The following is a 20281-nucleotide window of genomic DNA, read 5'->3' as shown; positions in this document are numbered from 1 at the left end:
AAATTACTAAATCCTCTTATTGAAGTCAGGAGCACAGTGAGGTACATGTCCTAACACTATTGTAAGGAGGGCATTTTCATATATCTTTAATAGAATATTCACTCTGTTGTCATGTATTAGTCTTGTTAATATATCAATGAGCCATGTTTGCTACTCATATTGTCCATAATTCTTTATTCCTAATTGACAATTTTTCTTATCATGTATTCTAAGCAATATGCAAAATCTTATGCCAAATATACTGCAGAACTGTAATTGTCCATTTGTCTTATTCTCCCTTTAAATATGTCAGTTTTTGCTTGTGTAATTTTACCCTTATTCAGGACACACTGATGTAACACCATGATCTACTCCTGATGAATTTTTTTGAACCGATTATTTTATGCTGGCTTCTGTTGGCTTCAAGCTGATTGTGCACATGTATTCCCAATGTACATTCAGTAACATCATGTTGGTAAAGTGCAATCAGCCATGATCAGAGTATTTTCTGTATGAAAATTGGCATGTGGTATAAAGTAAAGCTTTTAACAAAAGAGACAGACTTTAAAAAATACTTGGTACATTCATGTGATAGAATACTACTTAGCAGAAAGAAAGAAGGAGCTCCTAGCCTTTGTGACAGCATGGCCAGAACTAGAGAGCATTATGCTAAGTGAAATTATCCAGGAAGTGAAAGACAAATACCACATGATCTCACCTTGAAGTGAAACCTAATCAACAAAACTAACAAGCAAGCAAAACATAACCAGTGACATTAAAATCAAGAACAAACTAACAATAACCAGAGAGGAGGTAGGAGGGGATAATGGGGGAATAATGGGAAAAGGTTTTTAGGAACAAGTATAAAGGACACATGGAGAAAACCAATGGGGGCGTGGAATCACGAAAGAGAGGTGGGGAAGGCTGGTGTGGAAACAGAGTAGTGGGCAAAAATGTATAAACATCTGCACTTCAACAACAATAAAATTTTTAAAATAAATAATAAAAATAATAACGTATTAAACAGTACATGACTTTGTTTTTAATTCAGAAATATTGCTACCAAGTGGGGGTGGGATAGGATGGAAGTAAAGTCAGAATACTGTAGTTGAAAAATAATTAAATTAAAAAAAGAAATATTGCTAGCAAGTGGTCCTACTGTAACACCTTATGAACTTCTCATATTGGTATAGGTACCTTATATCTGGTCTTTATATATATGAGTGTGTGTGTGTGTGTGTGCATACACACACACAGATATAGAGATAGGGATACTCCATCTCAAAGGTAGTAAGGACTCCACTTCCACTCTCTTGTGGTTAGTATTTACATGGTATTTCTTCCCCCTCACTTTAAACTTTTCTATGTTCTTACATCTGTGAGGTGTTTGTTGTTAAAAGTGCAAAGTAGGAATTTGCTCTTCTTATGTACAGCAACAATTATTTTATTTCTGGAGAAGTTCATCCATTGACACCTGGTGTAATCATAACATAGTTGAATTTATATTTTCTGTATTTATTACTAGGTTTTTATTTGGCACATTTGACATTGATTCTCTTTCTTTTCTTAGTTAAACATATCTTGTTATTCAATCTCCTTCCTCTTATTATTCACAAATTATTATTATTATATCATTCTCTTCTGTGCTTTATGCAGAAATTACTTATTACCTTCTCTTTAATTTTTAATTGTAGTTTATTTTACAAAACATGAAATTGGCCATTTTGGACATTTGAGGTACACAACTCAGTGGCATTTAGGAGACTCATCACCAGTATATCATTCTAGAACCCCTACAGGAAACACTACAGAACATCGATGAAACTGAGTATTTTGCACCCATGGAAAAGAAACAACAAAGATATCTATGATTCAATATAGAGAAGTAGCAGGATATATTGTTAGATGAAAAAAGCAATGTGTAAAGGAGCATTTATAGCATGCTACATTTTTTTGAAAAAGAAAGGAGAAATAAAAAATACATATGTCTGCCCATTTGAGCAGAAATAAACACAGGAAGGATAAATCAGAATAATAAGAATATTTATGTACAGGAGTGGGAACAGAAGAAATGGAGAGATTAGAATAATTATTTGCATAGATTTGACTATGTTGTCTATTGCCACAAAATCAAAATAAAAGAGGCAGCGGATAAAGCAAAATAGAATAAAGAAAACAAAGGAACCTAACTATATTTCAAATTAATATCATAATTAGATGAAAAAGATAAATAAAAATGATTAACAAGTAACTCTTGAACCCCGAATTTTATCTTTATACTAACACAATAAAAAAACTGGAAACAAAGTCTTTTTTTAAAATTTTATTTAGTTATTTTTCTTTTTTTTAATTAATTTTATTTAGTTATTTTTCAAGTACAGTTTTTTGTCTATTTTTCCCATCCCAGCCTCCCCCACCCCTTGCTCCCCACCTCCCTCCCATTTCCATCCCCCTTAGTTCTTGTCCCTGTGTCCTTCCTATTTGTTCCTCCAAAGCCCTCCCCCTTTTTTCCCCTTAACTTCCCTTCCCTCTCCCCTCTGGTCCCTGTCTCCTTGTTCTCTATTTCAGTGTCTTTGGTTTTTTTTTTCTGCTTGCTTGTTTATTTTGTTGTTTAGCTTCCTGTTAAAGGTGAGATCATATGGTATTTTTCTTTCAATGCCTGGCCTATTTCACTCAGCATAATGCTTTCCAGTTTGGAATCAAAGTCTTAAACTGTAGCTAGTATGTCATTAATAGTGGCAGAAGTTCAGGATTCTGAAACAACTTCCTATGTATCCAAAGGTTCAGAAAATAGGTAAACACTGAGAAAAAGGGAATGACTCCTCTCTCACAGGAAAGTTCCTGTGTACATGAAAAAGTAGAGCCTGGAAAGAACTCTGTGGTGTCAAACTAGAACTAGGGACATCAATTTGAACTCACGGGTTTAAAAATGTATACATAGATACAAATTTATATGTCACATATTGACAGGCATACTGTTCCCATACTCTGCTCTTTTTGTCCCTCTTTTGACCCACCTCAAATAGGCAAACATTCCTGTAATTTCATGGGTTTAAAAATGTATACATAGTTTCAAATTTATATGTTACACATCGACAGGTATACCATCCCCATACTTTACTCTTTCTGTCCCTCTCCTGACCAACCTCAAACAGGCAAACATTCCTATAGTTTCTAGTTTTTGGTGTTTGTGTTTCCTTTTTTTAAATTTATTTTTTGCTTTTTTCTATTACCATTTATCTCCTTATATCCTCTTCCACCTCTATCCACCCCCTTCCTTCCAACAATCACCACACTGTTGTCCATGCCATGAGTCATTTTTTCTTTTTACTTGACCCATCTACTGCATACCACCCCCTGCCCAAGAGTTGTCATCTTCTTCTCTGTGAATCTGTCTCTATATTGCCTGTTAGTTTAGTTTGTTCATCTGTGATACTGTCCTATAATTTTTTATCAACTGGAGCTTTAAATGAAATTTTGTGCATTGGACCTTTATGAGGCTTTCTGACTCTACAGCTGTCCTTCCTGGCATATAGAAAGCTTTCTGCTTTTCACAGATGGATGGTATCTGGGCTCCTTAATGGCTCTGGTGCTACAAGGTTCATAGCAGCACAATTTACAATAGCCAAGAGTTGGAAGCAACCTAGGTGCCCGTCAGTAAATGAATGGATCGAAAAATTGTGGTACATATACACAACAAAATTCTATGCAGCAGAGAGAAAGAAGGAGCTCCTACCCTTTGCAACAACATGGATGGAACTGGAAAGCGTTATGCTCAGTGAAATAGGCCAGGCATTGAAAGACAAATACCATATGATCTCACCTTTAACAGGAAGCTAAACAACAAAACAAACAAGCAAACAGAATAAAAACAAAGACACTGAAATAGAGAACAAGTGGGCAGTGACCAGAGGGGACAGGGAAGAGAATTTAAGGGGGAAAAAGGAGAGGGATTTTGAGGAACAAGTATGAAAGACACAGGGATGAGGACTAGGTGGGGAGGAGATGGGAGGGAGGTGGGGAGATGGGGCAGGGAGGCTGGGATGGGAGAAATAGACAAAAAACTGTACTTGAAAAATAACTAAATAAAAATTTTAAAAAATGGCTATGGTGCTGTAGGCTAGGGAGCCCGGCTTGAGGTCTGAACCCTCGATTCTCAGGGGAACACCCTGGCCATTGATATATCCCTCCAGAACTTCAGCCACTGCCCATGGGAGCCCAGCCAGCCCTCAGACACCTCCTCCACACTCTCTACCAGTCTCATTGTCGGTGAAGTTATTTCTTCTGTCTGTCTGTGGTTGTAAGGCTTCTCTCCAGCTCGTGTTCAGTTGCTTGCTCAGGACCATTTCTCTACAATTTAGTTGTAATTCCAGATTGGTTTTGGGAGGAGGTTAGTGTAGCTACCACTGACTCCTCTGCCATCTTGAATCTATGGACCCTGATTCTGTTTCTGTTCTGCTTGTTTGTGTTTTTAGATTCAATTGTTGATAGTTATGTATTCATTGCGATTTTAATATTCATACTTTTGATCCTTTTCTTAAATAAGTCCCTTTAACATTTCAAACAATAATAGTTTGGTGATGACAAACTCCTTTAGCTTTACTTTGTTTGGGATGCACTTTATCTGCCCTTCTATTAAATGATAGTTTTGCTGGATACAGTAATCTAAGTGTAGGTCCTTGCTTTTCATCACTTTGAATAATTCTTGTCAATTCCTTCTAGCCTGCAAAGTTTCCTTAGAGAAATTAGTCAGTAATCTTATGGGAACTCCTCTGGTGGTAACTATCTGCTTTTCTTTTACTGTTTTAAAGATTCTCTCTTTATCTTTAACCTTTGAGAACTTAATTATGATGTGTCTTTGTGTGGTCTTCTTTCTGTCCATCTTGTTTGGGACTCTCTCTGTTTCCTAAGCTTGTATGTCTATTTCCTTCACCAAATTAGGGAAGTTTTCTCCCATTATTTTTTCAAATAGGTTTCCAATGTCTTACTTTTTCTCTTCTCCCTCTGGTACCCCTATCATGAGAATTTTGGTACACTTGAAGTGGTCCTAGAGGCTCCTTACCCTATCCTTATTTTTTTTGGCTTCTTTTTTCTTTTTGCTGTTCTGATTAAATGTCTTTTTCTTTCTCATGTTCCAAATCACAGGTATGATTCTAGTCATCCATTCCACTATTGATTCCCCCATTAAATTGTTCTTTATTTCAACTCATGTATCCTTAGCTTTGGATTGGCTCACTTTTATGCTGTTAAAGTACCCTCTGAGTTCCTTCAGTATCCTTATGACCAGTATTTTGGACTCTGCATCTGATAGATTATCTCCATTTTGTTTAGTTCTTTTTCTGGAGTTTTGTTCTGTTGTCTCATTTTGGCCATATTTCTTCGTCTCTTCATTTCAGCAGCTTGCCTCTATTTGTTTCTATGGATTAGGTAGAGCTGCTCTGACTCCTTGTCTTGGTAGTGTGGCCTAATGTAATAGCTGTCCTGTAGGGGCCCAATGACTCCTCCTTCTCTCTTAGGCAGGCTGGGGACCCCAGGTGCACTCTCTGTGTAGGCTGAGTACTTCTTTCTCTTGCAGTTGAGTATTGATAGCTATTGACAGATTAATGGGAGGGATTTGCCCAGGCCAGTCAGAACTGGTAGAACTGGCTGTGATCACTGGCTACCAACCACTTCCCTCTGTGGCTTGTAGAGGTGGTGGTGTTCCAATTGGTCTGTAACTGTCCACTGGGTGCACAGGCTCTGGGGGTTCTCAGGTGATACAGTCCAAGTTCAGCTACCATCTGTATTCTGTCTGGGACCATTTGACATAAGCTATAAAGTGATCTGCAGATGGCTGCTGATAATGCAAGTCCTAGGGTCTCTTAGGCAAGAGGTAAGGGAGTTGGGCTCATCTGTTGCTTTGAGCAGATTCAGAAAGGTTGGAAGTCTGCACCTACCTAAGCCATTTATATGGGAAAGGCACTGTTAACAGCTTGGTGGGTCCATTAGTTGTATAGGGCATGGACTTAGGTGATCACCAGGCATAGGCAAAGCATGTGAATCAGGTAGCTTAAGTCTAAGATATGGTGCCACCACACTGTGTCTTTGTAAAACAGAAGGCTCATAAAAGGAACAATGGCTGCTGCCAGAATAAAGCTGACCCCAGTTTTCACCCTGATGCCAGATGCTTCAGTTCCTCCCCCTATGCCACTGGTGCCCTTCAATCTGCTGCCCCAATGCTGGAGCCCTGAGGGACTGAGTTCAAGAAGATTGTATGCAGTGCAAGGCCCTTTAAGAGGAGAGGCCTAAGAATCCCACGGCTTCTTCTGCCAAACCAACTGCCACTCATTTTTACAGCCAGAATTTATGGGGACTTATCTTCCTAAGAAGATACCAGAAACCAGATACCACTGGTTCAGATACCACTGAAACCAGAACCCCTGGCAGGGGAATTTGGTGTTGGGCTGGGATCCCTCACTCCTGAGGCATCCCTCCCTTCTTTTATCCACTACAGGTGTGGGACCAGCCTACTCTTCATTTCTAATTCTCCAAGTCTTCAACCCTCTATCCCTCCCACCTATCTGGAGGAATGTGGTTTCTTTACTTATGTGTTTGACTTCCATAGTGTATGATTTTCTTACAGTCCTGATTGATAGCTGCTCTGTAATTTAGTTGTAGGTTTGCTCTGGTTTTGTGGGGAGATGAGCTCTGTTTACCTGTGCCTGTGCCTACATCTTGACCACATGTCCTCTGATCATGTGGTTTTTACTCTTTGTTTTATGTGGTGAATCACATTTTCTGATTTACGAATGTTGTATCAACCTTGCATTCCCAGAATATATCCTAGTTGATCAATGCGTATTATCTTTTTGATGTCTTGCTGTATTTGGTTTGCTAATATTTTGTTGAGGATTTGAGCATCTATGTTCATCTGAGATACTGGCTTATAATTTTTTTTGTAGCACCTTTATCTGGCTTTGAAATTAGTATAATACTGGCCTCATAAAATGAGCCTGGTCCCTCCTTTTTAATTTTTTTGGATTAATTTGAGAAGGAGAGTTGTTAATTCTTCTCCGAATGTTTGGTAAAATTCACCAAATTTCAGCTTTGGTAAAGCTAACCAGTTCAGGGCTTTTGTTTTTTGGGAGATTTTGATGAGCTCTTCAATTTTACTTCATGTAATCTGTCTATTCAAACTCTCTTATTCTTCCTGATTTAGTTTTTTAAGATTGAATGTTTCTAGGAATTTCTCCATTTCATCCAGGTTGTCCAATTTGTTAGCATATAGTTGTTCATGACATTTTCTTATAATCTTTTGTATTTTTTTGTTGTCAGTTGTTATTTCTCTCCTTCATTTCTGATTTTATTTATTTGGGTCCTCTCTCTTTTTTTCTTGATGGGTCCAGTTAAAGGTTTGTCAATCTTGTTTATCTTTTCAAAAACCAGGTTGGATTAAACATCATTTATATCATATTTTAGACTTTATTCAATTTACTTCTTCTCTGATCTTTATTATTTCCTTCCTTCTACTCACTTTGGGCTTTGTTTTTCTTTTTACACTTAAGTTCCTCTAAGTGTAAAGTTAGATTGCTTTTCTTGAGTTTTTTCTTATCTTGAGATAGGCCTATAATACTAAGAATTTCCATCTTAGGATTGCTTTCCCTGTGTTCCACAGATTTTGGGTTCTTGTGATCTAATTTTCATCTGTTTCAAGGTATCTTTTGATTTCTTCCCTGATTTCATTTTTGACCCACTCATTGTTTAATCTCGTTATTTAGATTACATGTCTTTGTATATTCTTCCATTTTCTTCTTGTGATTGATTTCTAGTTTCACAGCACTGTGGTCAGAGAAGATGTTTGATATGATTTCAATCTTCTTAAATTTACTGAGACTTATTTTGTGTCCAAATATGTGGTCTATCCTAGAATATGTTCCACGTGCACTTGAAAAGTATGTACAAGGTCTAACCAGAAAAAGTTGAGCCATTGTTAACATAATGAGAAATCTTTGCAGAACACTAATATCACCTGGCTGTGCCCTGGAATGAGCATGCATGAACAATGATGATTTCACTGCATCAGTCCAGTGGGGTAGTAGACACCACTGAGTGACCAGATGTACTGTGTGACTTTTGCATTCAAAATAACTGAGTGAGTACAGCAATGAATCTGCATCAAATTTTGTATGAAGCTTGAACATCCCTCTCTCTTAACTATTTGGATGATTCAGAAGGTCGTAGCTATGGGCAACTGGTGGTTGGCAGCTTCATCACAAAAATGTACCCACTCCCATATCACATCTCATGCATAGCCTTTGGGCTAAACATGCTATCACACACTGACTCAGTGCCCCATACAACCCAGATTTCATGCCCTGCACCTTCTGTTTTTTCCCAAAGAGATTTCAGATCATTGAAAGAGAAGAGATTTCAGACCATTGATGAGATTCAGGAAAATAGGATGGGGTAGCTGATGGAGTTTGGAGGAGTTGTGAGATTCCAAGGTGCCTACTTTGAAGGGGACTGAGCCATCATTGTCCTATGTAGAATGTTTCTTGTACCATCTTCAATAAATGTCTGTTTTCATATCACATGGATGGATACTTTCTGGATATACCTTGTATATTCTGCTGCTTTGGGGTGAAATGCTGGGAAGATATCAATTAAATCCATTTGATCTAGTATGTTATTTAAGGATGCTGTCTCCTTGTCAATTTTCTGTCTGGAAGATCTGCCCACTGAAGTCAATGGAGTGTTAAAATCCCCAACTATGACTGTATTTCTGTCAATCTCTCCCTTTATGTCAAGAATTGCTTTACATATTTAGGTGCTCCTACATTGAGTACATGAATTTTACTAAGGTTATATCCTCTTGCTGGATTGTGGCCTTTATCATTATCTAATGTCCTTTTTGGTTTCTTGCTATAGCCTTGGTTTTAAAGTCTACTTTATCAAATATGAGTATTGTGACACCAGTTTTTTTCTTTCCATTGCCATGAAATATCACTTTCCACCCCTTATTTTAGTCTGTGTGTATCTTTCATTTTGAGGTGGGTCTGTTGGAGACAGCATATATATGAGTCTGGTTTTCTTAACCTTTCAGCTACTCTGTGTGTTTTGATTAGAACATTTAAGTCATTTATACTTAAAGTGATTCTTGATAGATATGAATTTATTGCCCTTTTATTTTTAACTATTTTTCTGGGGGTTTTCTTCTTTTTTTCTTTTTCTTACAGCAAGCTCTTTAACATTTGTTACAACTCTGGTTTGGAGGTAACACTCCATTAGCTTTTTCTTGTCAGGGAAGCTCTTTATTTCCCCTTCAGTTTGAAATGATAGGCTTGCTGGGTAAAGTAGTCTTGGTTGCAGGTCCTACTTTTCATCACCTTGAATATTTCATGCCGAGTTTTTCTTGCCTGAAATGTTTCTGTAGAGAAATCAGATGACAGTCTAGTGGGTGCTCCCTTGGAGGTAACTGTTTTCTCATGTGGCTTTTAAGATTCTCTCGTGTATAAGATTTGCCATTTTAATTATTATGTGTCTTGGTGTGTTCCTCTTTGGTTCTATCTTGTTAGGGACCCTTTTTATTATTTGTGTGTCTTTTTCCTTCACAAGGTTAGGGGAGTTTTGGGTCAAGGTTGGGAGCCTTTGGAGTTGAACAGGGGTGAGTCTGAGAGGATGGTAGGTAGTAGGTTTAGCAATATCAGGAGACCAGATCTGTAGGACACTTACAATCATAGTAAGTGTATGAGTCATGGGTCTCCAAATAAATAGAACCAATCGGGTGTGTGTGTGTATGTATGTATAGGAAGGCAGATTTACTTAAAGGAATTTGCTCATGTAACTGTGCAGGCCAGGAGTCCAAAGTCCCCAGGGTAAAATGCCAGCCTGTAAACAGGGGAGAAGTTGCAATTTGAGGCTGAAGGCAATCTGCTGACAACATTGTCTCCTCTGGGGGGTATCAATCTCTTTCCTATTGCCCTCAACTGATTGGATGAGGTCCTCCTACATGACAGAGAGCTGTCTGCTTTACTCAAGAGTCTACCACCTGCAATGTTAATCCCATCCAAAATGAAAAATACCTTCATGGAAACATCTAGAATAATGTTTGACCCAATTAACCAAGTATCATAGTTGAGCCAAGTTAACACATAAAACAGACCATCATACTAGAGTTTTTGGGATTCAGTCTGAGTAATTTGAGAACCCACTGGAAGGTACTTGATAGAGAAATAACAGGAGCAGACTTAATTTTCTTACTGTTTCTTTAACAAACATCAAGCTTTTTGGAGGTATCAGTGACAAACAATGGACCAATTTGAACAACTCTGGCATAAGGACAGACCCATGAAACCATCCCTACAAGGTATCAGGATCATGAAGTTTCCCTAAGCCTATGCTCTGCTCCTTCTGTGCTCCGCCTGCTGTGGCCCAAGGAACTACCAATCTGTTTCAGTCATATCAGTTAGTTTGCATCTTCTAGAAGTTTCTCTAACTGGAATCATACAAAATATATCCTTTTATTGCTGCCTTCTTTCACTCAGCAAAAGCATTTGAGATTCACCTATGTTGTAATATGTATCAATATATCTTATATGCTTTTCCTCACTAGTTCATTCTTTTTATTGTCAAGTAGTACTCCACTGCATATATATACCACCACTATTTTGCCCATTCTTTTGTTGATGGACATTTGTGATTCTCCAGAGTTCCAAACCTGACTTTTTATCACACACTACCACTTTTTGCCCTTTCCCTACCATTTATTTTGCATTAAAAATGTTTTCTGAACTGCCTACTTGAATGTCTGTTCTCCAATAAAAATTTCTGTCTGTTTTATTCACTGCCATGTCTCCAGAGCATATACCACTGTCTCACTTTTGTGAAAACCTTACCAATTAATTCAGGGAATGAGTGACTGAATGAACAAATGAATTAATTCTACAAGTGCCCATTTAAACCATAGCTGATCATTAGGGATACACAGACATTAACAATGACCTCAACACTAAGTATTCTTTCACTACATGCTCATTTACCATTCCTCAACCTCACATAGATGCTACTATACTGTTTCCACTTTGAAGACCCTGACTCTCAGAGAACTTTGATCAATCACTCAGGTGTGCTGCCTTAGTACAGGGTTGGGGGAGCCCCTTGCACATAGACTCAATCACCTTACTCCAAGACAAGGCACACACTGTACCCTCCAGGACCCTATAGAGGAGTAAAGAGAGCAGCCCCTTCGATGGGGCTTTGTGTTCCAGGGGAGGTCTGTGTCATGTTGAGGGAGTCTGCTCTAGCCATGTACACAGTGCTTGGGCCATGTGCTGCTGTGCAGAGAAGCTCAATCATCATGAGATGCCACCTGGGCCCCTCCCCCTTCCCACCTGGAGACCTGATCAAAGCCTGAGGCATCACTGACATTAAGGACACTCTCTCCTGTGACTCCAGTTGCAGCTCAGCCCCTGTGGACCCCAAACAGGCTCCTTCCCAAGGGTCCCGGGAGCAGTTGGGCAATTATCCCAAGTGGACTGCTACTCTAGTCAGGGACTTGGGGATGCTTCCCTCTGGGGTCTCTGCGGGTAAAAGGAGATCTTCTACTCATCATTTTGAAGTTGATGAACAGACATGAAAGTCAGCAGCAGTCCTTGAGCCACTGTGATGTTCTCTCTCTCCTTTAATTCCCAGTCTGCTTCACAGAAAGTGAGTATCGAGGTAACAATACCAAGCACAAGGTATCAGAATCATGGCACTGGTATATATCAGAAGGGCCCAGAAATATCCACAGTTGTGTGTGTGTGTGTGTGTGTGTGACTTGCTGACACACACATGAATGCATCCACCTAACCCATGTAAATTAACAAAGGCTGGAAATTTCCTTAGTGATGTGTGCCCTTATTTTCCTTCTGTTTTGTTGCTGGTGTGCTGTCTGTAAGACCTTTTCTGTCACTTGTGATTTGAATATGTGTGGCTGCTGGTGACTACAGTGTGTGGGGTAGAGGGTGTTAGATAGTTCTCTGTGAAATGTATTGTACATGTGAGAATGTATGTGTATGAGTTTTACGTAGAAATCTTTGACATTGACTCACACTGTGATTGTATTTACCTACCATGAGTATAAACTGGAGAAGTCTATTAAGTTTCCCTTTTAAACTAAGTAAAACTTGCTTAGTGGCCCAACATATGGTTCACCTTGGTAAATGTTACACACACTTAAAAAATGTATATTCTGCTATTGTTGGGAGGAATGCTCTACTAATGTCAATTAGGACAAGTTGGTTGATAGTGTTGTTTTTTCATATTATTACTGATTCCTCTCTATTTGTCTTTTTTATTTTTGATAGAGGAATGTTGATATTTCTTATTATACTTGTAGATTTGTCTATTTCTTTTGAAGTTCCATCAGAATGTGCTTCTCTTTTTTCCCCAAACCTGTTATTAGGTGGTTATATATCTAGAATTTTTATGTTCTCTTGATGAGTTTACTCCTTTATCATCATGAAATGATGTTCTATTTCCCTGGCAATAGTCCACTTTTAAGTGGACTAATTTGTTTCATATTAATGTTGCCACCCCAGGTTTCTTTTTATTAGTGTTTGCATGATGTACGTTTTTAAAAGATTTTATTTATTTATTTTTATACAGAGAGGAAGAAAGGGAAGAAGGAAGGGAGAGATACATCACTGTGCAAGAGAAACATCAATGGGTTGCCTCCCATATTCCCCCAACCAGGAACATGGCCCACAACCCAGGCATGTGTCCTGACCAAGAATTGAACTGGGGACCTTTCAGTTTGCAGGTGACACCCAACCCACTGAGACATACCAGTCAGGGCTGCATGATATATATTTTTTTATCCTTTAACTTTTAACTTGTGGGCCACAATATTTGGGTCTTGCTTTTTGATCCAGTTTGAGCATCTTTGCCCTTTAATTTGTGTTTTTTTTTAATAGCTCACATTTAATGTGATTATTGATAGGATTTGGTTTGATTCTACCATTTTGGTATTTGTTTTCTATTCATCTCATCTGTCTTTTCATACACTTTCTTCTTTATTTCTGCCTTATTTTGGATTAACTGGGGCATCTTTTATAATTCTACTTTATCTCCATTACTGGTTGACTAGCTGGGCATATTTTTGTGGTTGTTTTGGAACTTATAGCAAACATTTTCACTCTATTACAGTGTAATTCAAGAAATACTACACCATTTCTAGCACAAGCAATTTACAATATATACTGCCATTTCCACTCTCCTAAACTGTGTTATTGTCCTCATTCATTTTACTATTACACTTTTCTAAACTCCACTATAGATTTATTCTTTTAGATTTAAACAGTTAATTATATTTTAATGTGACTTAAAATTAACAGCATTTGCTTTATATTTATCCACATGTTTACTATTTCTGATATTCTTCACTCAGATTTCAATTAAAATGATTTTCTTCTGCCTGAAAGCCTTTCTTTACATGTTTTTTGGTGATGAATATTTTCAGCTCTTTTACACATGAAAGTCTTTTTTTAAACCTTTATTTTTAAAATTTATTTTACTTCACCTTCCTTTACATCTTAGTACTCTGAGAAATGTTGCTTCATTGGCTTCTGGCTTGAATACTTTACAATGAGAAATATATGCTGTTATTCTTATCTTTCTTTAAAATGTATACCTTTTCCTAGTATACTCTCAAAGTTTTCTTTTTATCACTGGTTTATAGGGTACAAAAAGCTGTACATATTTTATGCATATAACTTGATAAATTTATTTTTTTTAATTTATTTTTTAATTGATTATGCCATTACAGTTGTTCTATTCCCCCCTTCATTCCTCTCCACACTACCCCCCATCCCCACCATTACCCCCCTTTAGTTTATGACCATGTGTCTCAAGTTCTTTAGATTCTATATTTCCCATGCTATTCTTGCCCCCCATCTATTTTCTATCTACTGTCTATGCTACTTATTTTCTGTACCTTCTCCCCCTTCTCCTCCTCCCACTCCCCTGTTGCTAACCCTCCTTGAGATCTTCATTTCTATGAGATTAAATATACACCTGTGAAATCATCAGTACAATATATTCCATAAACATATGCACCCTCAACAAATTATCAGCAAACCAAATTCAACAACACCTTAAAGGATTATACAACATGATCAGCTGGGATTTATTCCAGGGATGCAAGGATGGTTCAAAATCTGCATACCAACCAGTGTAATACACTACATTAACAAAACAAAAGATAAAACCACACGATCATCTTGATAGATGCAGAAAAGGCACTTGACAAAATTTCAACATCACTAATCATTAGAGAAATGCAAATCAACACCACAATGAAATGCTACTTCAAACCCATTAAGATTATTATTATTTAAAAAATATAGGAAACAACACATGACAATGATGAAGTTATAATTCTTGTACATTGGTAGGAATGCAAAATGTTACAGCCACCATGGAAAATATCATTAAAGGTGAAAGTAACCCATGTGTCCATTGACAGATGAATGAATAAACAAAATGTTGGTATATATGTATATATAAAATAAAATATATTATTTAGCTGTATAAATTGTAATACATGCCAAAACATGGATAAACCTTGAAGATATTATGCTAAATGAAAAAAAGCATGACCTAAAACAGAAAAATATTGTATGTTGCTACTTATATGAAGTACCTGGAAAAGTTAAGTGCACAAAGACAGAAATTAGAATGGTTGCCAGGAGCTGGGGGACTGGGGAATGAGTAGTTACTGTTTACTGGGTATGGAGTTTCAGTATAGGATGAAGAAGAAATGGTGGAGACGGAGAGTGGTGATGGCTGCACAATAATGTGAGTACTTAAAATCACTGAACTGTACACTTAAAAACCATTCAAATGATAAATTTCACATTATGCATATTTTACCACAATAAAAGGGATTAAGAAAAATATACCATAAAAACACTAATCAAGAGAAAATTAGAGTAGCTATTTTAATGTCAGACAAAGCTGATTTCAGAACAGAAAAATTATCAGGGATAAAGAGTGCTAAAATTACATAATGGTAGAGAGGTCAATTCACCAAGAAGAAATAACTATCATTAATGCATAGGCACCTAGCAAGAGTGTCAAAAAACTGACAGAATGGCAGGGAGAAATAGACAAATACACTATTACACATAGTTGGAGAGTTCAACACCCCTCTATTAGTAAGTAACAGATCGAGCAGGCAGAAAATCAGTAAGGATATAGTCGAACTGAACAGCATGATCAATCAACTGGATCTTGCAGCAGACCCTGGCCAGAAGAGTCTGTCTGTTGTGGCTTATGGTGAGAATGAATGTACAGGCAACAATAACCTTGTGGACAAAAAGGGAACAGGCACAACCACTCTCTCAAGGGGAGAGTACCTATGGATGCCTCAGCCACTCCCACAAAAGAGGAATGTCTCGACCCTTGCCTAGACAGGCTTTTATTGTTTTTGGGGGGGTCTTACATCAGAGAAAGATTTATTATCTATTATATAGAATATTATTGTCTACATTTTAGGTATAATCAAGAAAATGAAAATATCATGCAGAGGGGAATGGCAATGAGCTGATTAGCTCTGTCTTTGGGACAACTCATACAGGCTTTGGAAATTATCTTGAAGATAGACAATACATACTTGTTGGTTTAGACTAGGGTGATGGAGTTTTAGTAAGAGCAAGCCATAACAATCTGTATGCATTTTCTAGGCCTGATTCCCATGGGAAAACTCGGTTTGAAGGTCTGGATCCTGCCCATTATTTCTGTTATTTAAAATAACAGAAATCATACAAAGTATGCTCTCAGACCACAAAGAATTTAAACTAGAGATCAACAGCAGAAGCATAGTTGGAAAATCTTAAAATATTTGGAGATTAAATGACACACATCTAAATACCACATGGGTCAAACAAGAAGTCACAAGACATATTTAAAATATTTTAAACTAAATTAAAATGAAAACACAACTTGTGGAAAATGGTGGCATGAGGCAAAAGCAGTGCTTTGAGGAAAATTTATAGCATTAATATGTATATATTAGAAAATAAGAAAGCCCTAAAAGCTTCCACCTTAGATTAACTAGAGAAAGACAATATAAACTTAAAATCAAGAGATGAAAAGAAATACAAAAATTGGAGCAGAAATAAGTAAAACTTAAAACAGAAAGTTAATAGACAAAATTAATGAAACCGCCTTCTCACTATGTCTTCACATAGCCTTTTCTTGGTGTGTGAATGTGGAAGGAGAGTCTGAGATCTTTGGTGTCTTCTTATAAGGACAGTGATCCTATTGGTTTAGGGTTCCATCTTTATGGTCTCATTTAACCTTAATTATGTTCTTAGAAGCCCCATCTCCATATGCAGCCACACTAGGGGTTAGGGCTTCAATATATAAATTTTGGATGAACACATCATCATTCTGTAACAATGCATATAGATAGAAAATCTTTGTTTATGCATTTTTCACATTATTGGAGTCTTACTTTATTTAATTTATGTAATTCACTGTGGCATTTAGTTACTGTACAATAGTTCTTATATAAAATATCTCATTTTAATTGTCAATGAACTTTTTTTACATTGTTATAATACTGTGAACAATGTTGCCATGAACCCTCATATTTATGCCCCCAACTGGATATGTGCAAAACTTTTTAGAATATAAAACTTGAGAGGGACTGCGCAGTCCAAGACAATGAAGATCTTTCTATTGTATAACATAATGCCATACTGTTTCTTTATTAGAAAAAATAAAACTTCTTAAAAAGTACACATGACTGTCAACAAAGAGCAGCTTCTAACATAATTTTTCTATTCTATTGCTGTATTTTTCTGTCTATAATGTGCTCCTGTGTATAATGTGCACCCATGTTTTTTGACCCAAACTTTCAGGAAAATAATCTTTCATATGAAAATATGCAGGTTAATTGTAGCATTATAATTGATTGCTTTTAACACAAAGCAGAACAAATTAATAACATGAATATTCACACATCTTTACCTAAAATAACAAGCACATGATATTTATCTTCTAGGTGGCTTTGAAGAAATGGAGTTGGAGATTAAATAAATTTGGAATTAATTTTGTAAGAGGTTCAGTAGAAAACAGCTCTCGAATGGTCATTCTAAGGCATTGTGAGAAAACTGTACCAGAGAATGCTGACTCCATAACTTTTGAGAGGACCAGGATATACAGAAACCACCATCCACTTCCTAGGCTACCATTGTGATGAGGGGATATAATGGTCCTCATTCTTTTGTTTGGTGAGTGTAAGTATTAGCATGTTTTTGCTATTTTTGAAATAGCATAGGGTTCAGAAATAAGAGATTTTCATTGACACACTCAACTTCCAATTTGGTTTGTTACAAACTTGGAATTACATTTTCCCTAATGCCAACTAAGAAGGAAAAGGCTTTTTGGAATCACCAGGTTCCTGGTTGCTGCTTTGAGATTATTATCATTCCAAGGATGAACTCTCCAAGGATGAACTCTCCTATTGCCCGCTATCAACAAACAGTTCTTCCCTCAAGGGAACTGAAGGCCAAGAAGCAATTATTTCATTTGTCTCTAATTTGGAGGTGGGGGTGTGGAGTTAGTCACTCACCCTACCTGGACTTTTTCTCTATGATTTCTAAAGTTAGAACTCACACCCATTGCTCAGAGTTGTAAACAAGTGTGTCTATATATCTGTGTCACTTGGTTTTCAACTGATAATTCTCCCTGTTGTGATGCATCTTTGAGACCCTTAGAGACTCCACCTGCTTCATTATATTATATTCTAAAGGAAGAATATTCCCATGCCTTGTAGCTGAAGGCATAAATGCTCATCACCTAAGAGGCAATGAAAGGTCAGGAATGGAATTCACATTCAGTAATGTGGCTGCATGTGTTTGTGTGTTTGTGCGTGTCCATTGTAAGTTATTGATCTCTAGCTTGGCTCCACACACTTCACACCAGATAAGAGCAGAAAACTCCATGTAGTGACCCTTTCTCAGTTCTCAAAGAGAAAAACCTTAAAAGATTTTATTATTTATTTTTAGAGAAAGGGGAAGGGAGAGAGAAAAGAGGGAGAGAAACATCAATGTGCAAAAGAAACTGGCTCTCTCTTGCCCACCCCCAACCAAGACCTGGCCTGCAACCCATGCATGTGCCCTGACTGGGAGTTGAACCAGCAATCTTTCTGTTTGCAAGCCGGTACTCAATCCACTGAGCCACACCAGCTAGGGCAAAGATAGGAACTTTTAGACTGAATAGATGTTTACATAGAAGGTGGATTCCATTTTTTAATAAATAGCCCATCCTGTTCTCTTTCCCTATTATTTTTTATATTCACATGGGCAAATCTAAGATTAGCTGCCCTGAAAAGAAAGACAAGTGATAGCATTGGAAAAGTGTAAGAAGTGTTAGAGGATGACAAGAAAAGTGTCAATTATGAATCACTGGCATAAAAACTAGGTTAGGAATTGTGAAAAAGAAAGTGTTATTTGATAAACTATGCTGAACACTTACAAAGTTTATTCTTCAGCAGATCCACGATATGACTGAAAAAACAAAGTATTTCCTGGTATTCTGAGAACCTGAATAAGAGTGATCTGGTAAGAACTAGGGGGAATATGGTGGGAATGTAGAAGAGAAACAGACTTTTTCTCCATGTTCCAAAACAATTTCTTTGGAAAGAGTGTTGCCAGACTGAACATGTTGAGGGGTGAAAAGGAATTTTCTTAAAGGATGGACTGATGGCTATGTAACAAAGTACGTCTCTAAATCTACATTATTGGCATGGATTCTTGTCCTCAATGCCCTTGTCTTGAGCAGCTACATACAATGTTTCCACCAAGATACCAACTCCTGGTTTCTGGGAAGTCCAGAGCATTCCACTGGGTTCTTGTCTTGGCCTAATCAATGGAAATAAAGCAGTGTCATTAATTAAGTATTGTTGGAAATAGAAAAATATTATAAATCAGTCAAAGTATGTGTGAGAGGCATGAGGAAATTTAAGGAGAACAACAGACCACTTGGAGAGTCTCTACTAGTGTTACTAATAACTGGTTACAGACCTAGCCTTGCACCCTAATTTTCTAGTCTCAGATTTCTGTCATGAACTCTTGGACTCTTCAGACTTGAATTTGATCTGCTATGATCATCATTCTGATGTTTCCTGATATCTCCAAAAGCAATTCTGCTGGTTTCTAGGTGAACATAAAATATCCTGACGTTAGACCATCACTAGCACACTAGTGGGCGAAAGGCATGAGCTATTCAGGTTAAAATCATGTACTGACTAACTTTCCTATTTCTATTACATGGTAGTCATAATGATTTCACATTTCCATCTCTTTTTTCATCTATAGCAAAACAAAAGAAGACCATGATGAGGGAGAACCAGAGCTGCGTGTCTGAGTTCCTCCTCCTGGGACTCCCCATCCAGCCAGCGCAGCAGGGCATATTCTTTGCCCTGTTCCTGAGCATGTACCTGACCACAGTGCTGGGTAACCTGCTCATCATCCTGCTCATCAGGCTGGACTCTCACCTACACACGCCCATGTACTTCTTCCTCAGCCACTTGGCATTTACTGACATCTCTTTTTCATCAGTCACAGCTCCAAAGATGCTCATAAATATGCATACTCAGGATCAATCCATCTCACATGCTGGATGCATTTCCCAGGTATATTTCTTTTTATTTTGGGGTGATCTTGACAGCCTCCTTCTCACCTCAATGGCCTATGACAGGTACGTGGCCATCTGTCATCCCCTCCACTATACCACCATCATGAGTCAGAACCTGTGTATTTTGCTAGTAATTGTATCCTGGGTCCAATCCTGCGCTTCTGCCCTTTTGCATACCCTTCTCCTGGCCCATCTCTCTTTCTGTGGGGACAACACTGTCCAGCACTTCTTCTGTGATCTCTCCACCTTACTTAAGCTGTCCAGCTCAGATACCACAGTTAATGAGCTGCTCATCCTCACTGTGGGGGTGGTGGTGATTACCCTGCCATTCATATGCATCCTGGTTTCATATGGCAGCATTGGGGCCACAATCCTGAAAGTCCCCTCCACCAGAGGCATCTACAAAGCCTTGTCCACATGCGGCTCCCACCTCTCTGTGGTGTCTCTGTACTATGGGACAATTATTGGGCTGTACTTTTTTCCTTCACCCAACAGCTCGGACAAGGATGTCATTGTGGCTGTGCTATACACCTTGGTCACTCCCATGCTAAATCCCTTTATCTACAGTCTGAGGAATCGGGATATGAAAGGGGCTCTGGGAAATATACTCAGTAGAGGAATATGTTCCCCTCGATGA

The 20281-nt window shown here is 37.8% G+C and overlaps 1 protein-coding gene across 1 annotated transcript; it reads left to right on the top strand.

Annotated features, from left to right (window-relative positions):
- Nucleotides 1–19333: 19333 nt before the first annotated feature.
- Nucleotides 19334–20281, top strand: LOC119064565 (olfactory receptor 50). Its single transcript, XM_037166380.2, has one exon. The coding sequence runs from the start codon at nucleotides 19343–19345 to the stop codon at nucleotides 20279–20281; it is 939 nt and encodes a 312-aa protein (XP_037022275.2). The 5' UTR covers nucleotides 19334–19342.

This window comes from Artibeus jamaicensis, unplaced genomic scaffold (genome assembly GCF_021234435.1).
Source record: "Artibeus jamaicensis isolate MK-2021 breed Jamaican fruit bat unplaced genomic scaffold, CSHL_Jam_final scaffold_1964, whole genome shotgun sequence".
Lineage (NCBI taxonomy): Eukaryota > Metazoa > Chordata > Mammalia > Chiroptera > Phyllostomidae > Artibeus > Artibeus jamaicensis.
Note: the sequence above shows the minus strand (reverse complement) of the source record. Positions and strands in the feature narration are given on the sequence as shown.